This window comes from Staurois parvus, unplaced genomic scaffold (genome assembly GCF_062004578.1).
Source record: "Staurois parvus isolate SC_StPar_1 unplaced genomic scaffold, SC_StPar_1.0 ptg001051l, whole genome shotgun sequence".
Classification (NCBI taxonomy): Eukaryota; Metazoa; Chordata; class Amphibia; order Anura; family Ranidae; genus Staurois; species Staurois parvus.
This window is the reverse complement of record NW_028318847.1, coordinates 2533452-2556053: the sequence shown is the minus strand read 5'-3', so window position 1 is coordinate 2556053 and position 22602 is coordinate 2533452. Positions and strand designations below refer to the sequence as shown.

At 44.4% G+C, this 22602-nt stretch overlaps 1 protein-coding gene across 4 annotated transcripts in view; it reads right to left on the bottom strand.

The window, feature by feature from the left end:
* LOC149440825 (uncharacterized) overlaps window positions 1-22602 on the bottom strand; it is a 78149-nt gene that overhangs the window by 11822 nt on the left and 43725 nt on the right. Inside the window, exons 1-3 of one of the 4 annotated variants that reach the window (XM_089658046.1) lie at window positions 6259-6337; window positions 5680-5744; window positions 5098-5131 (exon numbers count right to left, since the gene is read on the bottom strand). In XM_089658046.1, the coding sequence (XP_089514172.1) occupies window positions 5098-5131; window positions 5680-5744; window positions 6259-6319 (160 nt within the window). In that variant the 5' untranslated portion in view covers window positions 6320-6337. Of the gene's footprint in view, window positions 1-5097; window positions 5132-5679; window positions 5745-6088; window positions 6235-6258; window positions 6338-22602 lie in introns of those variants that run through there. The other 3 variants (XM_089658047.1, XM_089658048.1, XM_089658049.1) reach the window with 3 other exon arrangements.

The window sequence follows — 22602 nt, the reverse complement described above, 5'->3', positions numbered from 1 at the left end:
TTTACTTAATTATCATTTTGCATCACCAATTACATTCTCACTTGCATGCCATGTTTCAATCAGATCGTTGGTTGAGAAAAACTTCTTAGTGTTAGTATTTCCAATTTTAACATTAGGCTTTTCTATGTTTGAGTGGCAACAAACAGTGTGTTCCAGCATTACCAGCAAGCACATTCCAGGATCACCAGATTACATACAAAAGGGAGAAATGATACTGTATTTATAACAGTAATAATAAATGAGTCTCTTTCCTAATTTCAAATTTGAACAGGTTTAGTCTCCAGCAGAGACTATGTTCTGCAACTTATTGTTACCAGATTTCCAAAATTAAATCTGAAGACATACTACTGATCATGTCCACTTTTAACCATTCCCACAATATCACACACTCATTTGTAGTCACACCCACAAAATTACCAAAAAAGCAATATGGCTGTGCATTACATAGGAAAGCTAGTCCAAGAGATAGGTGCTGTGTGACTGGCTCCAACAGCACCATATTGGGGTGGTGTCTACGATTCTGACTGGCAACATCCCTAACATGGCTATCTGGCAGCACAAGATAGCATATAACCAGGGGCTCTGCTATAGTTGCAAAAGATCTGGGGCACATGTGGGCACTCTGAAGAAAGCAATAATGTGGTGTGCTGAGGTGAATGGTAGATATGGCCTAATTGTGCTAGCACTGGAAGGGGGCTTAAAAATAGAGTCATCTATATACTTGGAAAAAACCATAGGGACCTACTGAGATTGCTATTAAAGACGTGGAACTCCCCCCAACAGCTCATATGTAGTTTGGCATTGGTGGGTGCAAACTTTGCACCCATGGAAGTGCCACACCTTTACATATAATAAATTCTATCAAACAAAGTAAGTATAGGTCCACAAAAAGTAAACCCCCTCCAAAATCTTTTTTTTTTTTAATCCAAAGAGTATTCAATATAATAATACAAAAGATATTGTAAAGTTTTACACCTAAAGACAGTGAAGTTGTCTTGTAGTTCTTAGATAGTGCTGGTATTGTGAAGGTGAATATGCAATGTAATAAAATCCAACACTAGGCGAAATGCCCCCTCACGTCCATGAAGTGACCCTGCAGGGCCAAAAAGCCTTTCTCATATATTATCGCATCAACCAGGAACCAGGATCCACTTCCACAGATATCAGGTCAGCAGATGGGTCAATCCCCCTCACTGGTGGATATCAGCACAGCAGGAACCCTCTCCAGAGTAGTAAGTATAGGAACAGCCAAAACTCATACAGCCAGAAGGAATGTAAAAGAAAATGCTCCCATAGTGTAATAGTGTTATGGATTTAATAAAAGAAACAATCAAATGCCCACTCACATGTAATGAATATCATATAAGCTTTAAACCACATGCTGTGGGTGTACTTGCATGGGTTTGTATTGAAGTCCCAAGATGGCGTCCGCACAGGAAATTACGTCACCACGTCCTACGCATTACATCACGCGAACACGTTATTTCCTCAGGGGACGTGACGTCCCTGAGGAAGTCACGTGTTAGTGTGATGTATGCCATCTTGGGACTACAGTACAAACCCATGCAAGTACATCCACAGCATGTGGTTTAAAACTTATATGATATTCATTACATGTGAGTGGGCATTTGATTGTTTCTTTTATTAAATCCATAACATTATTACACTATGGGAGCATTTTTTTTTACATTCCTTACAGCTGTATGGAGTTTTGGCTGTTCCTATACTTACTACTCTGGAGAGGAATTTACGTTTGGGTGGTATTCACTATTATCCACAATTTGGATGTTTTCATGTGCATTCTATTCAATAATTTTTGGTTTATGTATATTTATTTACAAGTTTGTACACTGTGTGGGGTATTAACATCACAGGAGTTTATTTATCACCTAGAGATAGCGCAGCACCAATTAGTCTTCAATTTGTCATTTTCCATCGGATATATGGTAAGGTGCTAGCAGCTTTTTAGTATAAACTAATAGGGGACCTAGAGCACAGGAGGACCATACAGATATAATTGTAAAGTTTTAACTGTAATCTGTGGGGAATCGATGTACCATCACAAGTAAGATATGTCTTACTCATTTCCAGTCTCTGAATCATGTGTATGTAAATAAGTAGGCACATTTCAAACCAGAGGATGGAGGAGACAGCTCGCCAATCAAATCTCTTAAAGGTTCACACAAGGATCCAATGCTGGCCTTTGAAGGTGTCAGGTGCATTTGTTAGTCCAAATGGTATTCATTCGAATTGAACCAATCCTATTGGGGTTATACAGTTTTTCACTAATCGTTTCTGCTACTGAGATTTACAAAGCTGCATAGTTAAGTTGAAAAAAAGATACAAGCCTATCTAGTTAGATTTGCCAATAACCGCTTGAAAATCTAGGGTTAAGAAGAATTGAGCTTTCACTAATACTACCAGTGACTCTTCAATTCTAGGCAAGGGATTGGTATCACATAGTTCCATCTCCATTTCAACTAACACTATAAATGAAACCCGAGGGCTTTTACTTTCTATTTGACCCCTTACCCTAACATACTAAAATTTTTTCACTTTCTGATACAGGTGCGGTAGAATAGTCCTTTATCATTCCTGAATTAGGGGTGTGTCCCCAGTCAAGATTTCATATGTGATGCAGTCAGAGTATCCATAGTCAGACTCATGTTTAGTGAAAATATGAATATGTTTATCTATTAATTGCTCCAGTTTTGCCTCTTCATTGAGAGAAAGCTCCTAAAGCTCTACAAAGCAATATTTGTTTGCCACAAATCCTTAGATTCTGCAGACAGTGTAAGAGCTAGACTTGCAGACATCTGACAAAATATTTTTTCTTCTATTGCAAACTGAAACATAAGAGGAGAGCATATTGCCACAATTGGGTATAGACAGGTTATAACAGTTCCAGGAAGAACATGCAGTTCAGTGTTCCATCATTTCATTAATCTGACTGGGATATTATGTGGCCCTGGCCACACCTCTAACCCTTGGAGATTCCTATGTGTGCCTATCTCTAGGGTTAAAGGATAAGTTCACCTTTGGAACATGTTACATGTTCCCCGTACTATCTGTCAGATTTGAAAACAGCGTGGCCGTGTTATGAGGTTATTATCCATGATTTAGGCCACACTTCTGTCTCCCAGTCACAACTGTCCAAAAGGCCTCAAGCTGCCTATACAAGTACCCTAAGTAGAGCCTGGCCATGATGTAACACCAGATGACAGCTTTGCAAACCACATATAACTCTGCCAACTAGCTCGCACTTGCATGATAAACATCTTACACATGTGCAGAGGGAAAAAAACCAGAGTGGATGGACAATCAACACCTCTGCAACAAGGGTGCAGAGCATAGCCAGGTAGAGGTCTCCCAACATGCCCAGTCCAGTCTCCTATTGAGCCATCTGCAGTTAACTACCCCAACTCCCAATTGTTCAATGAAGAATGTACATAGCAGCACAGAAAACACTTCCGCTGTCCCCAAGCATAATCCAACAAAGACATCACAGTGCCTAGGGAAACTGGACCCTAAAAATGTGATGGACAGTCACTGAGCCACCAGAGAAAGGAAGACCCCCATCACCTTCCATATAAAAAATAAAAGTGTATAACATAATATAACAAACTGAACAATTGCATAGCTATTGAAATTGCATTTCACATAAATCTACACTTATGGCTTAACATAGGATTTATCTATTACATTTACTGTACATAACAAAGATCATTTTAAATTTTGATGAGAGTGTACTTGTTGGAAGTATTTTACTAACCTATTTGGAAAAGTACTGATTACTGTATTTTCATTATCAAACACTGTTGTTCATTCCATAAAATCCTTAACATGGTCCCATCTTAAGTTACACCATACCAAATTATGGATAACACATTATGATAGGATATATCTCTAATGACTTTATGGTGGTGACTTTTGCAATTTAAAGCAAAATTCCATAAACCAAAACCTACACATTGGGACCCAATAAAGTATGTTTTAATATATGATATGTTAATATAAATGAGATCCTACCACAGTAGGTTATGCATTTTTTCATTAATTTTTGCTACGTTTTCTATTTTTTAAACATTTTTCTTGGTATAACCACCTCTCCAATGGGTATGAGGACAAGGACAGCAATAAAAGCACATTTGTAAGTATCAGGGTTCTTACTGCTTTGTTCCTGTTGGAGTGATGTCACCAGGTGGTCTTACCATCAAGAACACAAGCAGCAAAAAAGCATGAGCAAAGTTTTATCCTTCCATACTCTGCATTAAATAAATATTATGTTAATAGAGGAAACCCAGACTGAAGTTGTAATATAAATTATAACACATTATTATTTATTTCAGGTACTTATATAGTGCTGTCAATTTACGCAGTGCTTTACATATATATTGTACATTCACATCAGTCCTTAACCCTCAAGGGGTGTACAATCTAAGGTCCCTAACTTACATTCACACATACACATACTAGGGACAATTTAGACAGGATCCAATTAACTTACCTGCATGTCTTTGGAGTGTGGCAGGAAACCAGAGTACCTGGAGGAAATCCACGCAGGCACAGGGAGAACATGCAAACTCCAGGGAGGTGGTGCCCTGGCTGGGATTCGAACCAATGACCCTAGTGCTGCCAGGCGGAAGTGCTAACCACTAAGATCTTAGCTTTCATTACTTTTCTTTCATTTTTGGTAAGAGAGCAATAGGTGACTGCAAAGTGTGTACGACTGGTCTACAAATGTAGCTACAAGGGCCTAAAAGATACATCACATACAAAACAAACATTTGAAGTGTACACTTTACAGTTGGGTTTTATATATTCTGTTGATTTTGAAGTGCTACCAGGCAAACAAATGTTCTATGTTTGACATGGTTTTGGGGGCCGTTTCCTGTAGATTAGGATACCCTTTGAGAATCATAACACAATTTTTTTCTATGTATGATATGGTGTAGTGGGCCATTCTAGGATCCATTTTGAGAATCCTCCCATAAAATGGACAATACATTGCTAACATCAGACATTTTTTTTCTAATAGCATGCAAAAGTGGTAAGCAGACGATAATTAATGACTGAAAAATATTATCATTTACTTACCAGTGAATAGGTCTGGCTTGCAACATACTTTGTTCTAGAATGAAAATTCAAGATGTTAGAGTCAGATACAGACATTAAAGAGTTTTGGCTTATCAGTAATTGTTACTTGTTGCATTCCACCTATATGTCTGAGATTCCAACCTATTAGCTCATTGTCTATTGTGCACATATGTGAGTGTTCACAGTGCATGTGCCTAGGCACCTGCACAGCAGCCATCATTCACTTCTACGGTGAAGGGAGGCTGTAATTACTACATAGGGTGGGTGTTGTATGAAGCACATCTAGTGGTCACAGAACACACCTCTGGCCCACGCTGGCTGGGTGTGTGTTACAAGCTGCATTCTTTACCGAACACAATAGCGTTATTATGCATGAGCTAATACAATCCTCTGAACACTGAGTGTCAATATGGATCTATAAAGAAACAAATATTCACCTATGTGGACAGTTGTGTAAATAAAAACCTAATATATACAGCAAAAGAAAGCTGAAAAGAAAACCCTACTAAAAATGTGTTGTAAAGTTATTTTTGAGCTCCTGGTCCTGTCACATTTCTACCCCAGAGGCCTATAATTTCTTACCCCTGCCATTGGAGCTGATGTGTAGAGGCTTCTTATGGAATCTGCCAGTAGGAATAATACATAACCTAGGGAACAAGATACATGAATGTAAAGTTGTGTTCAGGAAAATACAGACAGCTGTACAAATGTATAACGGTTATGAATAGAAGCAGAAAATCAGTACAGAATAGCAAAATTTCATGCTGATGTGGAAACCTGAAGAAAAAAGGGACAAAATCAAGAGTGTAATGAATGAGTCGTGTCCTGTGGGAGGACAAATGAACAGAGATAGCACCCTCTGACTCATTCTTCCACCTGTAGAATGTCTATGCTTTACAAGCCATTTAAAAATTGATCTCCCCTGCAATACTGCTTTTCTTCCTCTACGTCTGCTTCTGTCTCCTTGTCTATATGGTCTGTAGAGCCTCACATCATCCCCTCTTTTTTTCCTCAGCACATGTTACGTTCAGCCACCCTCATTCCCCTTCTGTCTCATTCCTTTCCTTCTTGTGTGATTTCAGAAGGTGTCAGTCCTGCCCTATGCTTGCCCTAACAAGCAGTGCTCTCCCTCCCACCCGGCAGAATCCCGTTCCCACCAACCTCCCTCTCCCACCCCTGGAATCGAAGTATCTTTGAGAGCGTTGAAATGTCTTCTTCCCATAGCAACAGCAGAGAATATGAGCTGAATAGTGGAGCTGCACCTCCCTCCCTCTCGATACTTCACCCTCCCTTTATAGGAGCCTTTCTTTTACTCTAATCGAATCTATCTATCTATCTATCTATCTATCTATCTATCTATCTATCTATCCATCCATCTCCTTTCTGTAACCACCCTCTTGCCTTTGTCTGCAGAAGTACCTGTTTTTGTGCAGTGCAGTTAGCAAATATACACAGTGTACGCAATGAGTTTTTCTAATCTTTCTCTCCAGCATTTTCTCTTTCTTTCCCTGACCCTGTCTCTTTCAGCCTGTTACTTCAAAAAGCTCTATGAATTGAAACATCACTGACTGATGGGCTGATTGTAGTCCTACCAGCTCTACACTCAGTCAACGCACTGCATGTAAAATAAGGGTTGGACTCCAAGAACTCACCTTAACCATTTAGTCATAAAAATGTCAGGTTGTGTACTAAAATGTAGCTTCTCACATGTGTTCCCTTTTTTGTATCCTCCCCTTCTTTTGTGATTGCAAAGATCACAGTTACACAATTCTAAGTCAACATTTCCTGCAGAAACATTAACCCTTATGATAGGGATTACAGCAAAATACCAATGTTATGAGTAATATGGCATAAAAAAAAATTATCACTCTCAGTAAGACTTTAGGAACTGCAGAAAATGACAGTCTAAGAGAGTTATTTGAAACTGGCTTGGCACAATGTAAACCCATCACACCTACATCAGAACAATTTTAGAAATTGTAAAATCATTAAAGCCTAGGGGAATTAGGTCAGAAACCCAGATGGTGCCCTGCCTTAAATATTTGGCATTCCTGAATTATTTTCGATGGTTTTCAAGGAGTGAGCTGTCAGGAGAGCAGGTAGTGTGGGATCCCCTGGGTCATGAAGTAACCACAGCTGATTTTCACTAACATGATTTTCACTAACTGCCCAACATGTGGATATCAACCTATGAAAACCATTGTGAAAGTGATGCAGGAGTACAGAGGAATCAGAAACGGGCAGCAATGATAGAGGACATAACGAAGAGTCCAAAGCTCAGGTCAGGTATCAGACAGATGAATCTGAGAAAGAAAGCAGAGGTTGGTACTTGGAAGATTGTTGGTGGCAGTAGAAGAAAAAAAAAATCCCCTATTGTTTGTATCAGTTGTAGGAAAACAGCAGCTTTGGTGTCACTGGGACAGTTGGGGGCTGATTTCTTAAAACTGGAGAGTGCAAAATCTAGTGAAGCTCTGCATAGAAACCAATCAGCTTCCAGGTTTTATTGTGAAAGCTTAAATGAACAAGCTGAAGTTAAAAGCTGATTGGCTACCATACACAGCTGCACCAGATTTTGCACTCTCCAGTTTTAGTAAATCACCCCCCCCCCGGTGTCACTGGGAGGAATTGTGCCCCAAGGGCCAGTTAAATGCATGCAGCTGGGTGCTGCTCAAAAAAAAGAAAGTGTATTTTCTAGTCTAGCCTTTGTCATCTGGCCCGCAGGCCACAGTTTGAGGACCTCTGGTTTAGGGTGTAATTTGGTGTACTGATCTCCCTTTCACATGGAGCCAGAACACCAAAGCTTTATTTCAGTGATGATCAACTTTCTTGAAATGGTGGGCCACAAGACACAAAGCAGGATATAGTCAAAGACTAATGGCATGAAGATGGTCAGCGACAGTCAGAGACTGTGGATATAACACAAGAGATGGTCAGAGACTGCTGACATAGTTACTTAGTTAGTCTGGCTGAAAAAAGACAAAAGTCCATCCAGTGCAACCATTAAAAGAAAAAAAAGTTATAATGCTATACCAACAGTTGATCCAGAGGAAGGCAAATAAAAACCTAGCAAAGCATGATCCAATTGCTCCTGCAGGGAAAAAATTCCTTCCTGATCCCCTGAGAGGCAATCGGATATTCCCTGGATCAACTTTATCTATAAATCTTAGTATCCAGTTATATTCTGTGTATCTAAGAAACAATCCAGGTCTTTAAAAATGTGGCTCTCAAAATAAATTTCAATCGTGGTTTTGGCGAGATTTGGCTCAGTTGAAAAAAAAGGTTGCCCACCACTGGTCTAGCTGAACAAAGACAAAAGTCCTGAATCAACTTTACCTATAAATGTTAGTATCCAGTTATATTCTGTGTATCTAAGAAAGAATCCAGACCCTTTTTAAAGCAATCCACTGAGCTGGCCAGAACCAACTCTTGAGGGAGTCTATTCCACATTTTCACACCTCTCACTGTGAAGAAACCTTTCTATATTTGGAGGTTACATTTCTTTTCCTCCAGACGTAAAGAGTGCCCACTTGTCTTCTGTGATGACCTCAGGGTGAACAGCTCTACACCGAGTTTACTATATGAACCACTGATGTATTTATACATGTTGACCATATTGCCCCTTAATCTCCTTTTCTGAAGAGAGAATAAATTCAGTTCCTCTAATCTTTCCTCATAGCTGAGCTCCTCCATGCCTCTTAATCCCAGACCCTATATCATTTACAAATATATTAAAAAGTAAAGGTCCCAACACTGAACCTTGGGGTACATCACTGACAACCCTAGACTATTCAGAGTATGAATCATTAACCACTGCTCTTTTAATATGATCTTTTAGCCAGTTTTCTATGCATTTACATATGGACATGATACAAGAGATAGTAAGAGATCACAGATGTAGCCAGAGACTGTGGACATGCCACAAGAGGGTATCAAAAACTGTGAACATATTATAGTATTTGTTGGAGACTGGAGACATGATGCAGGGGACAGCCATTGCCTTGAGACAAATTACATGAGACTGCTATTAATCACTGATATAACGGGGTGATAGGGAATCACATATTAGTGTCTGCAGGAGCCCCAAGGCATGCACATTAAAGCACCAAAGGGCCACATGCAGCCCCTGGACCACAGGTGGACACCAGGGCTTTATTTGATGCCTTATGTTACTTCTAGATAGTCATTCCTGTGTTCCAAAACCCTCATGAGAAAACCAATGAAAGTTTAAAAAAATATGTTATCCCACCATTTCATATTTCTGATATGTGCCTGTTGTACCATATACTTATGTTAAAAAGTACCCTGTCTTCTTTGTATTGCTTCACGTGTATGAAATTCCTGGCTATTCTGACAGTCCCTCTCCTTTCCAATTTCACTATAACCACACTAAGCATGAGTGCACATCCTTCACAGTGTGGTCAATTTTCTGGCTGTGCTGGGAGAACAGCTTGCCTGTCCTCCAATGATCAGACTTCTACACAACCTTCCCTACACAAGCATTTACTTGGAAGATCAGTGTACTACTGGTTTTCTACCCTTACCCCACCAAGATCCTTATGCAGATATATATATATATATATCTTTACACACACGCCCACACACACATACAATATACACACACACACATTTTGCCTTTCATTTCTATTTTAAACTGAATGGGTTATTTTACAAGGTGAGGGTTTACATATACTTTAATGCCGGAGTTTTTGCAGCAGTCGTCAACCAGGAGAGATTTCTGTGCTACAAAGAGGCCATCTGTGTTTATTGTTGATTCTTTATTTGTCATATATACTGTATTTTTTTCCTTCTCATTATAAAATTTTTTTAGGGGTTCCTATAACATGCAAACAGTTGAACATTAATCACACATCATTTTCTAACCTCAGGCAAACAAATTTAATGTAAGAAAAGTTGCTTCCACATTTGACAATAATATAATGTACCAGGGCTTTTATTGTCAGAGAAGAGGTGCAGGAACTCACCTTCCCTGGCCAACTCCCTGCCCCCAACACCGTCATTCCTCAGGGAAGAGAAGCAAAGCAGTGCCAACTAATCTATGCATTGCACAAGGTGCAAGGTTTAGGACTGTGTAACACACACAGTTCCAGCAGTGGATAACACACTGGGCTCAGGAGTGTGTACTGTGCAGTGCTGAGGTGTGTGTATCACACAGGGCACAGAAAAAGAATAAGCACAAGGGACAGTACTTACATACCCCAGCAAAGTAACCACCTATTGCTCACCTCCACATACTGCTGTGCTTACCTCTGCGCCCGCCATCCACAGCTCAGCTGTGTAAAAAGCCCTGTAATGTACAGTATAAATGGGTGTTAGTCCACATAATATGCATCTAATTGTTGCTATGTCAGTGTAGCAACATAGTTTTTTTCATTCCACACTATGGAATTTCCTTTTTCTATTTTAATACAAAGAAATATATTTTTTATCAATGGGTGGACACAAATAGCTGATTTTTCTTTAAGATCATTTTTTTTGCAACATACCATATAACTAATTGTGAACAACAGTTTATACTTGTAAACGGGTTGTAAATTAGCTAGTTAGGTGCTGCTCTGGATGGAAGAGTTGAGGGGGTAATGTTTTTCCCAGGTCTTTTATTTGGTTGGTTTTCTGACCCATTAGTACTGTATGTATAAACGGGGGCAATGGTCCAGAGTTGAGAGCCTGAGGGTTGAAGAGAGAGAGGCCCTAAGCCTTGGTCTTGGAGTATCATAGCTCTAACACTGTTTGAAAGCCTGGAATGATTTTTAGAGGCCACTGGAACCTGAAGACACCAGCCACTGGGGAATGGAACTAATGGACTGGATTACTCATGGAATCTACCTTTGTAGGTATGCCAGGGCAGCACTTAAGCTTGAGTTAGAATTGGGGATTTGGGACTTAGGATAGAGACTGTTCTTATCTGTGGGACTCTGTAATATTTTGCAATTTCCCAAGTAAATTGTTGAAATTTTGCCTTTTGCTTGGGCTGAAGTCTTTTAACTGCTTCCTGTCTGCTCTATAGCAGTAATACTGCTACAGGGTGGCACGAGTGTGCAATATCACGTATATACGTGATTTTGCATTTTAGGGTAGGGGAATTCTGACTATTCAACCAGAAAACGTATATTATATAGGGCGTGCTTGTTAGAGCCCAACCTCTGTAGCTGTAGGATAAAAGTGCCAGATGGATATCAGGGATGGATGGATGGGAGCAGTAACACTGAGGCAGCTCTTCTTAGAGTGGAAGCAAGGCTCTAATGCAGTAACATAAAAAAGAGAGGAAAGCACCTCTAAGTGCAGTATTGACAATTTATTAATAAACAATAGATACATTGCACTTACAAGATAAATATTTAAAAAGACTCATTGTGTGGTGTAGTAAGATCCAGGTGGAACATTCAGCAGCAAACTCTGTCTATAGGATCAGGAAGTAGAGCCCAAGATGTGCCTGTGCATCAAAATGGGGCTTGGAGAGCAGAGTCAGATGTAGGAGGTGACGGGGCAGTAATGCATTAATGCGGTAATGCAGAGCAGGTTATTCATGACTATGTGGGTTATAGGCCATCTATAGCTGAATGGACACTGGCCGACCAATCAGAAAGGAGGTCCTCCCCTATATAACCCCTCCTATACAGGAAGTACCTCGGTTTTTTTACCAGTGTCTCTAAGGTGGATGGTCACTGAAAGAGTTGCTGTGCTCTTGAACCATACCTGAAAGTCCAGAATGGTTCCATTAGAGAATCAGGGACTTTAATCAGATCCATTTTATATATCGGAAGGCTGTGAGCTAAATTGGATGGTACCTGAGCCTCACTGGATAAGGAGAAAAATCCTCGAGGTTTTGCCTGTAATGCAGCCTTACGGTGCCCTGTGCAGTTTTAAATCTGACCAAGGCGCTTCCAGCAGGGTGTTACACGGGTCCAAGGCGGTAGCCCCTCAGCATGGGGACTGTGTCCTTGAAGGTCTGTATGACAATGCCCACCATGATGGGTGAAGGTTGGTGCATGACAGAAGTCAGGGACCTGTAGCGGGACTGGTAAGATATCTCCTTTTTTTCTCTCTGTAAAGAGAAACAAACAAAGCTCTAAATTGGAGGGAAAAAGAAGACGTGTTTTGACTGAGTTTCCACCAGTGGGAGTGCTCACTGTTTCCAAGATGTGCTTGCTCTTTTTGTTTTCAGCCACTAGAGGGAGTGCAGCTGGAAAAGGAAGTCAGCCATATTTTGTTTATCTGGAGGCCAGGACAGGTGGGCTGCTGCTGAGAAATCTCTTGTGGCCGGGACACAGAATGAGCTGTTCATTAGGGGCAAGTGAGTACTCCCCTGAGGGGGAAGCGTGGACCAGTCAGTCAGGAGCCACCCTAGGTGGCTCATAATGCATAATTTGCATTGAGTGTTTTTTCAGTAGACTACTTGCATAGCTGTATCATTGTGATCTGTGTTACTAGAGGAGGTGCACAGGTTTGTGCTATCTGAAGTAGTGTCTTCCAGAAAGCGGAATGGGGGAGGTGCACTAATGTACCACCGCCAGGTCCTGAGGAACCTAGCTGAAGATCCACTGTAACATCCTCTCCTGACGGGCCAGAAGCGATTGGGCAGTCTAAGCAGCTGCATCTATCTGGCACTTTGGCAACTACTGGGGCGTCTGCCTCAGTATATGTAACCAAGGATGATCTTTCTTCAGCCTTAGCAAGTTTAGAAGATAAGATTGCTGGGATGATTGCATCAGTTTCTCAGGGGACTAAGAAGCAGGGTAGATCCTCGTCACTAGAACCACCGATCCTGGAGCAGGAATGGGTGGAGCTTGAGGATGAGGAAGAGCTGGAGGAAGATCAGGCAGTAGAATTTCTGTCTGAGGAGTCACAGTCTGAGGAGAAGCAGAAGGTCTCTTCCTCCCAGTCTCAGAGATTTGTAGTCCAAGACCTCACTGATATGGTACAGTCTGGATTAAGGCTACCTCTGATAGAAACCTCTGATGTTACTTATTCTTCCCTGGGCTCTTTGAAGCCTTCACAGAGAACTCAAGCCTTTCTGGTGCATTTTATTCTGGAGCAAATTATGTATGCTGACTTGTTTTTTTTTTCCCCAAAGATGTTTTCTGTTTTGTACCCCATGGAATAAAAGTTTGTTAAGAAATGGGGGTTGCCTGTAGTGGATGCAGCTGTTTCATCCCTGAATAAATCTTTAACTTGACTTGTGGATAATGTACAGGTTTTCAAGGACCCAGCGGATAAGAAGTTGGAGTTTCTCCTTAAGACCTCCTTCTCCCTGGCAGGTTCTGCTGTACAGCCAGCTGTGGCAGCTATTGGCATTTGCCAGAGTCTTTCTGACCATGTCAAGCAACAGATTGGAAGACCATCAGTGCAGGGGGAATGCTCAGCTGAGAATATGGAGGATTTTCCACTTGCTTTCTGTTTCACAGTTGATGCTCTTAAGGATTCAATTCAGCAAATTTCTCGCTTGGCCTTATCAGTACATATGCGCAGGGTTTTGTGGCTGTAAAGTTGGTCAGCAGAACTGCCATGCAAAAAATGTTGGCAGGTTTTCCCTTTCATGTGGAACGACTTTTTGGGGAAGATTTGGACAAAATATATCCAAAAGATTTTAGGGGGTAAAAGTACTCTTCTACCATCTAAGAGGAAATCCAAATGTTCTTCTTTTAAGGAGTCAGGGGCTTCAGTTACTGGGCCCTCATCTACCAAGCAGCCATTTCATTACACACAGGTCTCAGTCTCCAGAGGTAGATCTCAGAATCAAAACCCAAGGAGACCCTGGGTGCTTTTGAATTTTGTGACAGCATTGGGAGCTCTAATCTAAGACAAATGTGTCATTTCCTTGATTTCTCTGGGGTACAGACAGGAATTTCGGGTATTTCCCTCTCACTGGTTTCTAAGATCAAATGTACCAAGTGCAGAGCCTGGTGTATTTGGAGATGGTCCTAGAAACATGGTTTAGGCAAAGGTATTTCTGCTTCCAGGGAAACACTGCACCTTGAGGAACGAGGTTTGCAGTTTGAAGGCCAAGAGGTATCCTTCGATTCCCTCTGTATGAGGTTGCTGGGGAAGATGGTGTCCTTGTTCAACGCTTTTCCCTATGCCCAATTCCACTCCAGACCTCTGCAAAGGAACATTCTGTCTGTTTGGAACAAAAAGATTCTGGCCCTGGATTACTGCATATCTTCCGTCTCCAGAGGTGTGGCGGATCCTGAAATGGTGGTTGATAACTCACAACTTGGAGAAGGGAAGATCCTTTCGGCCAGTGGTGTGGAGGTTGGTAACCACTGTTGTCAGCCTTTCAGGTTGGGGGGCCATTCTAGAGGACGCCACAGTTCAGGGAACATGGCTTCCATGGGAAAGGGTTCTTCTGATCAATGCCCTGGAACTTCGAGCATTGAGGCTGGCTCTGAGGTATTGGACATCCAGGCTTCAGGGTTGACCTGTAGGGATTCAGTCAATGCCACAGCAGTGGCATACATCAACCACCAGGGCAGTACCAGGTGTCGAGGTGCTCAGAAGGACATGAACTACATTCTGACCTGGGCAGAGAGATATGTTCGAAACCGGTTAACAGTGTTCATTCCAGGTATGGAAAATTGGCAGGCAGATTATCTCAGTCGCCGGCAGTTGATTCCAGGGGAATGGGCTTTGCATCTCGATGTTTTCAAGGAAGTCAGCGACGGGGTTACCCAGATGTAGTTTTATTGGCATCCAGGTTCAACAATAAGGTCAGTCTTTTTGTGTCCTGGGTAAGGGACCCTTGCACAGCAGGGGTAGATGCCTTAGTAATTCCTTGGAACCAGTTCTCACTGATTTATGCCTTTCCTCTGATCCAGCTGCTGCTGCGTCTCTTACGCAGGATTCGGGAGGAGCCTATTCTAGTGATACTGATCACTAGAATAGGCTATTTGTCAGGGATCCCAGTGGTGCTGGTCCCGGCGCAGGCGCAGTGCGCCGCCCTGTGCAGGGACGTGGGCACTAGGTCCTGGCTGGCCACGGCGTTCGGGTTCGCGCATGCGCAGTAGAAGCCACGGGCGCGCGCTTGGCACCAATGACAGCGATATTTAAACGGCCCTGAGCTGTCATTCAGTGCCTTCTGGCCTCTCCTGTATCCCTGAACCTGCGAACCTGTGTCCTGTAAGTTACTGACCCGGATTGTACCTGACCTTGCTGTATTCTCCTACTCTGACCCTTGGCTTGCCTGACCTCTCTCCTGGATGCCCCTTATTAGATCTGACCTTCTGTTGCTGACCTGGCGTGTGACCCGACTAATCTCTGCCTGCTGCTTTGTACCGCACTGTCCCCACCGTTACCGACCCGGCTTGTCTGATCTCACATCTGCTCAGCCATCCATCCCAACGGGGTCACCCGACCTCCTCATATCAGGCTCTTCCCCGTGGGAGCCCCTGGCGACTACCCCTACCACTGACAGGTATACTCAGTAGCCATGACTTGGTCTCAGGGTACTCCAAGTCCATCCCCACCATCAGGGGCCCTGGTGAACAAGTACTTTGGGGCTTAGATTCAGTGCTCTGCGGATGCCTGATCAGTGGAGTGCGGTCCCTTACAGTACCAGAAGGCCATGACTGAGCCTAGAGGAGGGTCCTCCCCGATGGAAGACATTTGCAGGCACCTGTCGGCCCTGACACAGGCCGTGGCGGCCTTACAGGACAAGTGCATGCACCTGGAAAACCGTTTCCAGACCCTCTCTGTATCTGACCCTACCCACATGCCCCTGTTTCTGCACCTCCAGCTGGAGAGGCTTCTGAGCCGGCCATGGGGGCTTCTGCTCCGCCCCCTATGGCAGAGTCCCGAGTACCCTTACCGGAACGCTTTCGCGGAGACCGCACACGCTTCAGGTCTTTTTGAGATTCCTGCCTCCTGTTCTTTGAACTTCAACCCCGCACCTTTGTAACTGAGTCAGTTAAAGTGGGATTCATAATCTCACTATTACAGGATGAACCCCAGGACTGGGCCCATTGGCTAAGAGTAAATCATGACCCCCACCTGGGAACGGTGAATGATTTTTTTGAGGCTTTACAATGACCCGCAGCGGGCAGCATCTGCTGAAGCAACGTTATACACGCTCCGACAGGGCCGCCGGGCGGCAGAGGAGTACGCCTCAGAATTTAGGAGTTGGATGGGGGACACACGCTGGAACGAGTTCGCTTTGCGACACCAGTTCCGTATGGGCCTTTCAGAGGCTCTGAAGGATGAGCTGGCCCCAGTGGGGGTTCCCGAGTCATTAGAAGACCTGATAGCCCTGACAATCCAAATAGACCGGAGACTGCGGGAACGCAGATTTGAGAGCTCCGGCCAGGGTCACGGAAATACATGGGTTCCAATCCAAGGCCCCGGTCAACAAACCAGACCGAATACCCAGAACCCATCTCCAGGAGATTCTCAGGAACCGATGCAACTGGGCCTGGCTCGGCCTAAATTATCGCCAGAAGAACGCCAGCGGAGACGTTCCCAGAACCTCTGCCTCTACTGCGGTGAAGAAGGTCATATGGTACGATCCTACCCTCTGAAAATGAGTAAGTCAACCTCTTTTTCTTCCTTGTCTATTGGCAATGTCAGCCCTTCCCAGTACTTAGTTGTGCCCCTCTCCTTCCAGTTTCCAGAAAGGACCGTGGAGGTGACAGCCATAGTTGACTCGGGGGCGTGCAGTTGTTTTCTGGACTTAGATTTCGCTCATCAGCAGAAGATTCCCCTCCAGCCCAGAAAAAGGGGCTTTAACATATTCTTGGCAGATGGCTCCCAGATCAAATCAGGAGTAGTTAATCAGGAGACCCCCCTCATCGCCACTACGATAGCCAATCAACATCAGGAATTCCTCCGCCTGGACGCCATTGCATCATCCCTTTTCCCAGTCATTTTGGGGCTCCCTTGGTTGCGGGCCCATAACCCCCAAATTGACTGGGAGACCGGGTCTATCCTGTTCCCTTCCCCATACTGTCAGGAACACTGTCTCATTTCGGGCCCGGCAGCCCCCCAGGTCCTCCTGTGCTCCGAGGGGGACTCCGACCTGAAACAGGTTATTCCCGCAGCCTATCATGATTTCTTGGACGTGTTCAGTAAGCAAGGGGCGGATACCTTGACCCCCCACCGCCCTTATGACTGTCCCATTGACCTGTTGCCTGGTTCTGAGATTCCTTTTGGGCGGATTTTCCCCCTGTCAGAACTTGAATTGGGGGCCCTTAAGGAATACATTGAGGACAGTCTTCAGAAGGAATTCATCCGTCCCTCCACTTCACCAGCAGGGGCGGGAATCTTCTTCGTGGAGAAAAAAGACAAATCTCTGAGACCTTGCATCGATTATCGTGAACTGAACAGAGTCACGATTAAAAATCGTTACCCGTTGCCCCTGGTCCCCGAACTATTTCAGAGCTTGAAGTCTGCGGTCATATTTACCAAACTAGATCTAAGGGGGGCCTACAACCTAGTCCGCATAAGGGAGGGGGATGAGTGGAAGATGGCCTTCCGTACCCGGTTTGGGCATTTTGAATATCTGGTCATGCCATTTGGACTGTGCAATGCCCCAGCCACATTCCAGAATTTCGTAAATGACATCTTCAGGGATTACCTTGACATTTTTGTTATCATTTACCTGGACAACATACTGATCTTTTCTCCCTCTCTGAAGGATCACAGGATACATGTGGCAGAAGTGTTGGGGCGGTTGTGCCAGCATGGGTTATACGCCAAAGCTGACAAGTGCAGCTTTGAGCAGTCTAGCATTACGTTTCTGGGTCTGATTATCTCCATCACGTGGGTCGCGATGGACCCTCAGAAGGTCTCTGCAATTTTAGATTGGCCTGTGCCCACGGATAAAAAGGGCATCCAGCGTTTTATCAGTTTCGCAAACTTTTACCGAAAATTCATTAGGAACTTCTCGGGTCTGGTCTCCCCCATAACTCAGCTAACCAAAGTTGGAACCCGTTTTAGATGGACGCCGGAGGCTCAGGAAGCCTTTGAGGCCCTGAAAAAATTATTTACCACGGCACCCATTCTAGGCCACCCAGACACTTCCCTGTCGTACATTCTGGAAGTAGATGCGTCAGAGAATGCGGTGGGCTCCATCCTGTCCCAGCGAAAAGGCACCAAAGAACTCCTCCACCCCGTAGCGTTCTTCTCGAGGAAGCTTACTCCAGCCTAAAGGAATTACGATATTGGCGATCGGGAGTTGTTGGCCATCAAAACGACGCTAGAAGAATGGAGGTACTTGCTGGAAGGAGCCGCACACCCAATCTTGATCTTTACCGATCATAAAAACCTTGAGTACCTGAGGACTGCCAAACGATTACGCCCGCGGCAGGCGAGATGGGCACTGTTTTTCTCCAGGTTCACATTTCAGATCACTTACAGACCTGGATCCAAGAATACGAAACCCAACGCACTGTCACGCATGTTCGAGGACCCCAAGGAAGAACCAGTACCCGACACTATTCTGTCCTCAGGGAACTTCTTGGCCCTCCAGACAGACCTTCGGTCAAAACTAATGGATGCATCCACGGCTATGTCAACCCCATCTGGGGTGTCCCTTCAGAACAAGGGGGGACTCCTATGGAAGGAAGGGTTAATCATGGAGCCTGAAGAGGTCCGAACCCTTGTCCTGGGACATTGTCATGACCACCCGATGGCAGGACACTTCGGCCCAGCAAAGACCCTGGAGCTTCTCCAACGTTCTTTTTGGTGGCCGAACATGGCCAAGGACTGCAAACTCTATGTAAAATCCTGCACCATCTGTCAAAGGAACAAACCGTCAAGGAACAAGGCTTGGGGACTGCTGCGGCCTTTGCCGATCCCCGAATGCCCATGGCAAAGGATCGAATGGACTTTATAGTCGAGCTCCCGCCGTCCCAAGGCCACACCGCGATCCTTGTGGTCATCGATCCACTGTCTAAGATGACCCACTTCTTACCATTGAAAAATACTCCGTCAGCATCCGAGACTGCACGAATTTTCATTCAGGAAATTGTAAGACTACATGGAGCCCCAGAAGACATTGTTTCTGATCGAGGGGTCCAATTCACGTCAAAGTTTTGGAGGGCTCTATGCAAGGCATTGGATATCAAACTATCCCTCTCCTCTGCATTCCACCCGCAGACCAATGGACAGACAGAGAGGACGAACCATACCCTGGAGCAATAGCTGCGTTGCTATACATCCTTCCTACAGGATAATTGGCTACCACTTTTACCCTTGGCAGAATTTGCCTTTAACAACGCAAACCATTAAGCAATGGGGTAATCCCCGTTTTTTTCAAGCTACGGTTTTCACCCTGTGTTTCTCCCTGATCTGGTCCCTGAATGCCCAGTTCTGGCAACACAAGACGCACTTGTTTTTTTTTCCTCCAACAACAAATTATTACAGGAAACCATCGCTCGGGCCCAAGAGGATAACAAGAAGGCGTTTGATAAGAAACGAAGGGGGGACCTGGTGCTGCAGCCTGGGGATAATGTTTGGTTGGCAACAACAAATTTGAAAATGTTATGTCCGTCAAAGAAATTAGGACCAAAGTTTGTAGGGCCTTTTTCTGTGAAGCGAATGATCAATAAGGTGGCATATGAGCTCATCCTCCCTGAAACATTCAAGATTCATCCAGTATTTCACATGTCCTTGCTAAAGCCAGTGGTTCCAGATTCCTTTCCAGATCGAGAGTCTAGACCTCCGGAGGCCATAGCTTTTGAAGAACAAGAAGAGTTTGAGGTGGAAGCAATCCTGAAGTGCCGAAGGAGGGGGGGTCAGACCCAGTTCCTAATTAAATGGAAGGGTTATGGCCCGGAGGACAATTCCTGGGAACCTGCCCAAAACGTCCATGCACCTAGACTTGTCCGGGGGTTTCTTCGTGATCACCCGTGGTGGAGAGATCAGGTGGGCATCCAGAGGTTGCCCGTAGGGGGGGGACAATGTCAGGGATCTCCACGGCGCTGGTCCCAGCGCAGGCGCAGTGCGCCGCCCTGTGCAGGGACGCGGGCACTAGGTCATGGCCGGCCACGGCGTTCAGGTTCGCGCATGCGCAGTAGAAGCCGCGGGCGCGCGCTTGGCACCAATGACAGCGCAGGGCGCGATATTTAAACAGCCCTGAGCTGTCATTCAGTGCCTTCTGGCCTCTCCTGTATCCCTGAATCTGCGAACCTGTGCCCTGTAAGTTACTGACCCGGATTGTACCTGACCTTGCTGTATTCTCCTACTCTGACCCTTGCCCCTTATTAGATCTGACCTTTTGTTGCTGACCTGGCGTGTGACCCGACTAATCTCTGCCCGCTGCTTTGTACCGCACTGTCCCCACCGTTACCGACCCGGCTTGTCTGACCTCGCATCTGCTCAGCCATCCATCCATCCCAAAGGGGTCACCCAACCTCCTCATATCAGGCTCTTCCCCGTGGGAGCCCCAGGCGACTACCCCTACCACTGACAGGTATACTCAGTAGCCACGACCTGGTCTCAGGGTACTCCAAGTCCACCCCACCATCAGGGGCCCTGGTGAACAAGTACTCTGGACCTTAGATTCCGTGCTCTGGGGACGCCTGATCAGTGGAGTGCTAGTGGTACTGCCGGGCGGTCCCTTACACTATTCTAGTGATATTGATTGCTCCAGCCTGGCCCAGGAGGGCCTGGTACGCAGACATAGTTAAGATGGCAGTAGATGGGCCATGGCCCCTGCCATATTGGCCAGACTTGATGTCAAGGTCCTATATTGCACACAGCTTTAAGGTTGCTAAATTTGACAGCGTGGATATTGAAACCCAGGTCCTGAAGGATAGGGGTGTTGGATTCTGCCATCCCCATAATGTTGGGTGCTAGAAAGGAAGTTTCTAGGAACATTTATTACAGAACCTGGGAGGCTTACATTGCCTGGTGTGAGGTTCACAAATGGAACCCACAAAAGTATGTGATTGGCACGATTCTGTTGTTTCTTCAAACAGGGTTGCAGAAGAATTTGATTGTTGGTACCATTAAGGGCCAGGTTTCAGCATTAGCTATTTTTTTCCAGAGACTCATTGCGTCTCACTCTTTGGTTGGCACCTTTTTACAAGGAGTGATGCATATGGCTCCAACTGTTAGGCTGCCTTTGTGTCCTTGGGACCTGAACTCGGTTTTGGAGGTTTTGCAAAAGCCACCATTTGAACCTATTGGAGAGATTCCACTGGTCCTGTTGACTCGTAAGGGTGTCGGAGCTGGAAGCTCTATCTTGCAGAGAACCATTTCTGGTTTTGCATCATAATGAGGTGGTGTTGTCACCTTATCCGTGCTTTTTACCAAAGGTGGTTTTTGCTCAATGAGGACATAGTTCTGCCTTCATTCTTTCCTAGGCCTCAGTCAGCAAGAGAAAGACCTCTGCATACCTTGAATGTGATTTGTTAGGTAAGGGTCTTCTTGAAGGTGACAGCACAGGTCAGGAGGTCAGATTCTCTATTTGTGCTGCCAGAGGAGCATAGGAAGGGGCAGGCGGCATCCAAGGCAAATATTTCTTCCTGGATCTGCCAACTGATCATTCAAGCCTATGGTTTGAAAGGTAAAGTCCCATCCTTTCAGGTGAAGGCACACTAAACCAGGAGTGTGGGGGTATCTTGGGCAATCCACCATCAGGTTTCAGTGACTCAGGTTTGCAAGGCTGCTACATGGTCTTCGGTTCACACATTCACAAGGTTCTACCAGGTGGATGTCAAAGCCGTAGAGGATTCTGCCTTTGGCGGCAGTGTTTTATGGAGGGCTGAATAGGTCCTAAGGGATTATTGAGGGTGGCTATCATGGTGTCACCCTCCCCTCAAATTTTTTATTGCTTTGGGACATCCCACATAGTCATGAATAGCCTACTCTGTGTCCTGTGATGTATGATAAAGAAAATTGGATTTTTTTTTTACATACTTACCTGTAAAATCCATTTCTTAGAGAACGTCAAGGGACACAGAGGTCCCTCCCCTCTTTCTGGAATGTCATTGCTTGCTACAAAAACTGACATACTTCCTGTATAGGAGGGGTTATATAGGGGAGGACCTCCTCTCTGATTGGTCGTCCATTGTCCATTCACCTATAGGTGGCATATTACCCACATAGTCATGAATAGCCTGCTCTGTGTCCTGTGATGTACTCCAAGAAATGGATTTTACAGGTAAGTATGTAGAACATATCCAGTTATCTGTGGAAACTCTGTACACCAAAAGTGTACAGAACAATTCCAGGTTTCCATTTTGCATTACATTTTACAGACAATTACAGCATCTGCAAGTTGAAAAGGTAATTTGTTGTAACATTAAATTACAATCTGTACTGTATATGTTATTTTTTTATTTATTATTATTTGCTGTATTTTTCTTTCCACTAAAGTGGAGTTAACCTTTAATCCTCATTCACAGGAGTCATCACAGGGTCAGCATATACCTACATTACTAAATACTTAATGTACTAAATAAGTCTACACTGTTAAAGTTGTCGGAAACTCCTTTATTTATACTTTTACCTACAGGTAACTTATAATAAAGCTTACCTGTAGGTAAAATG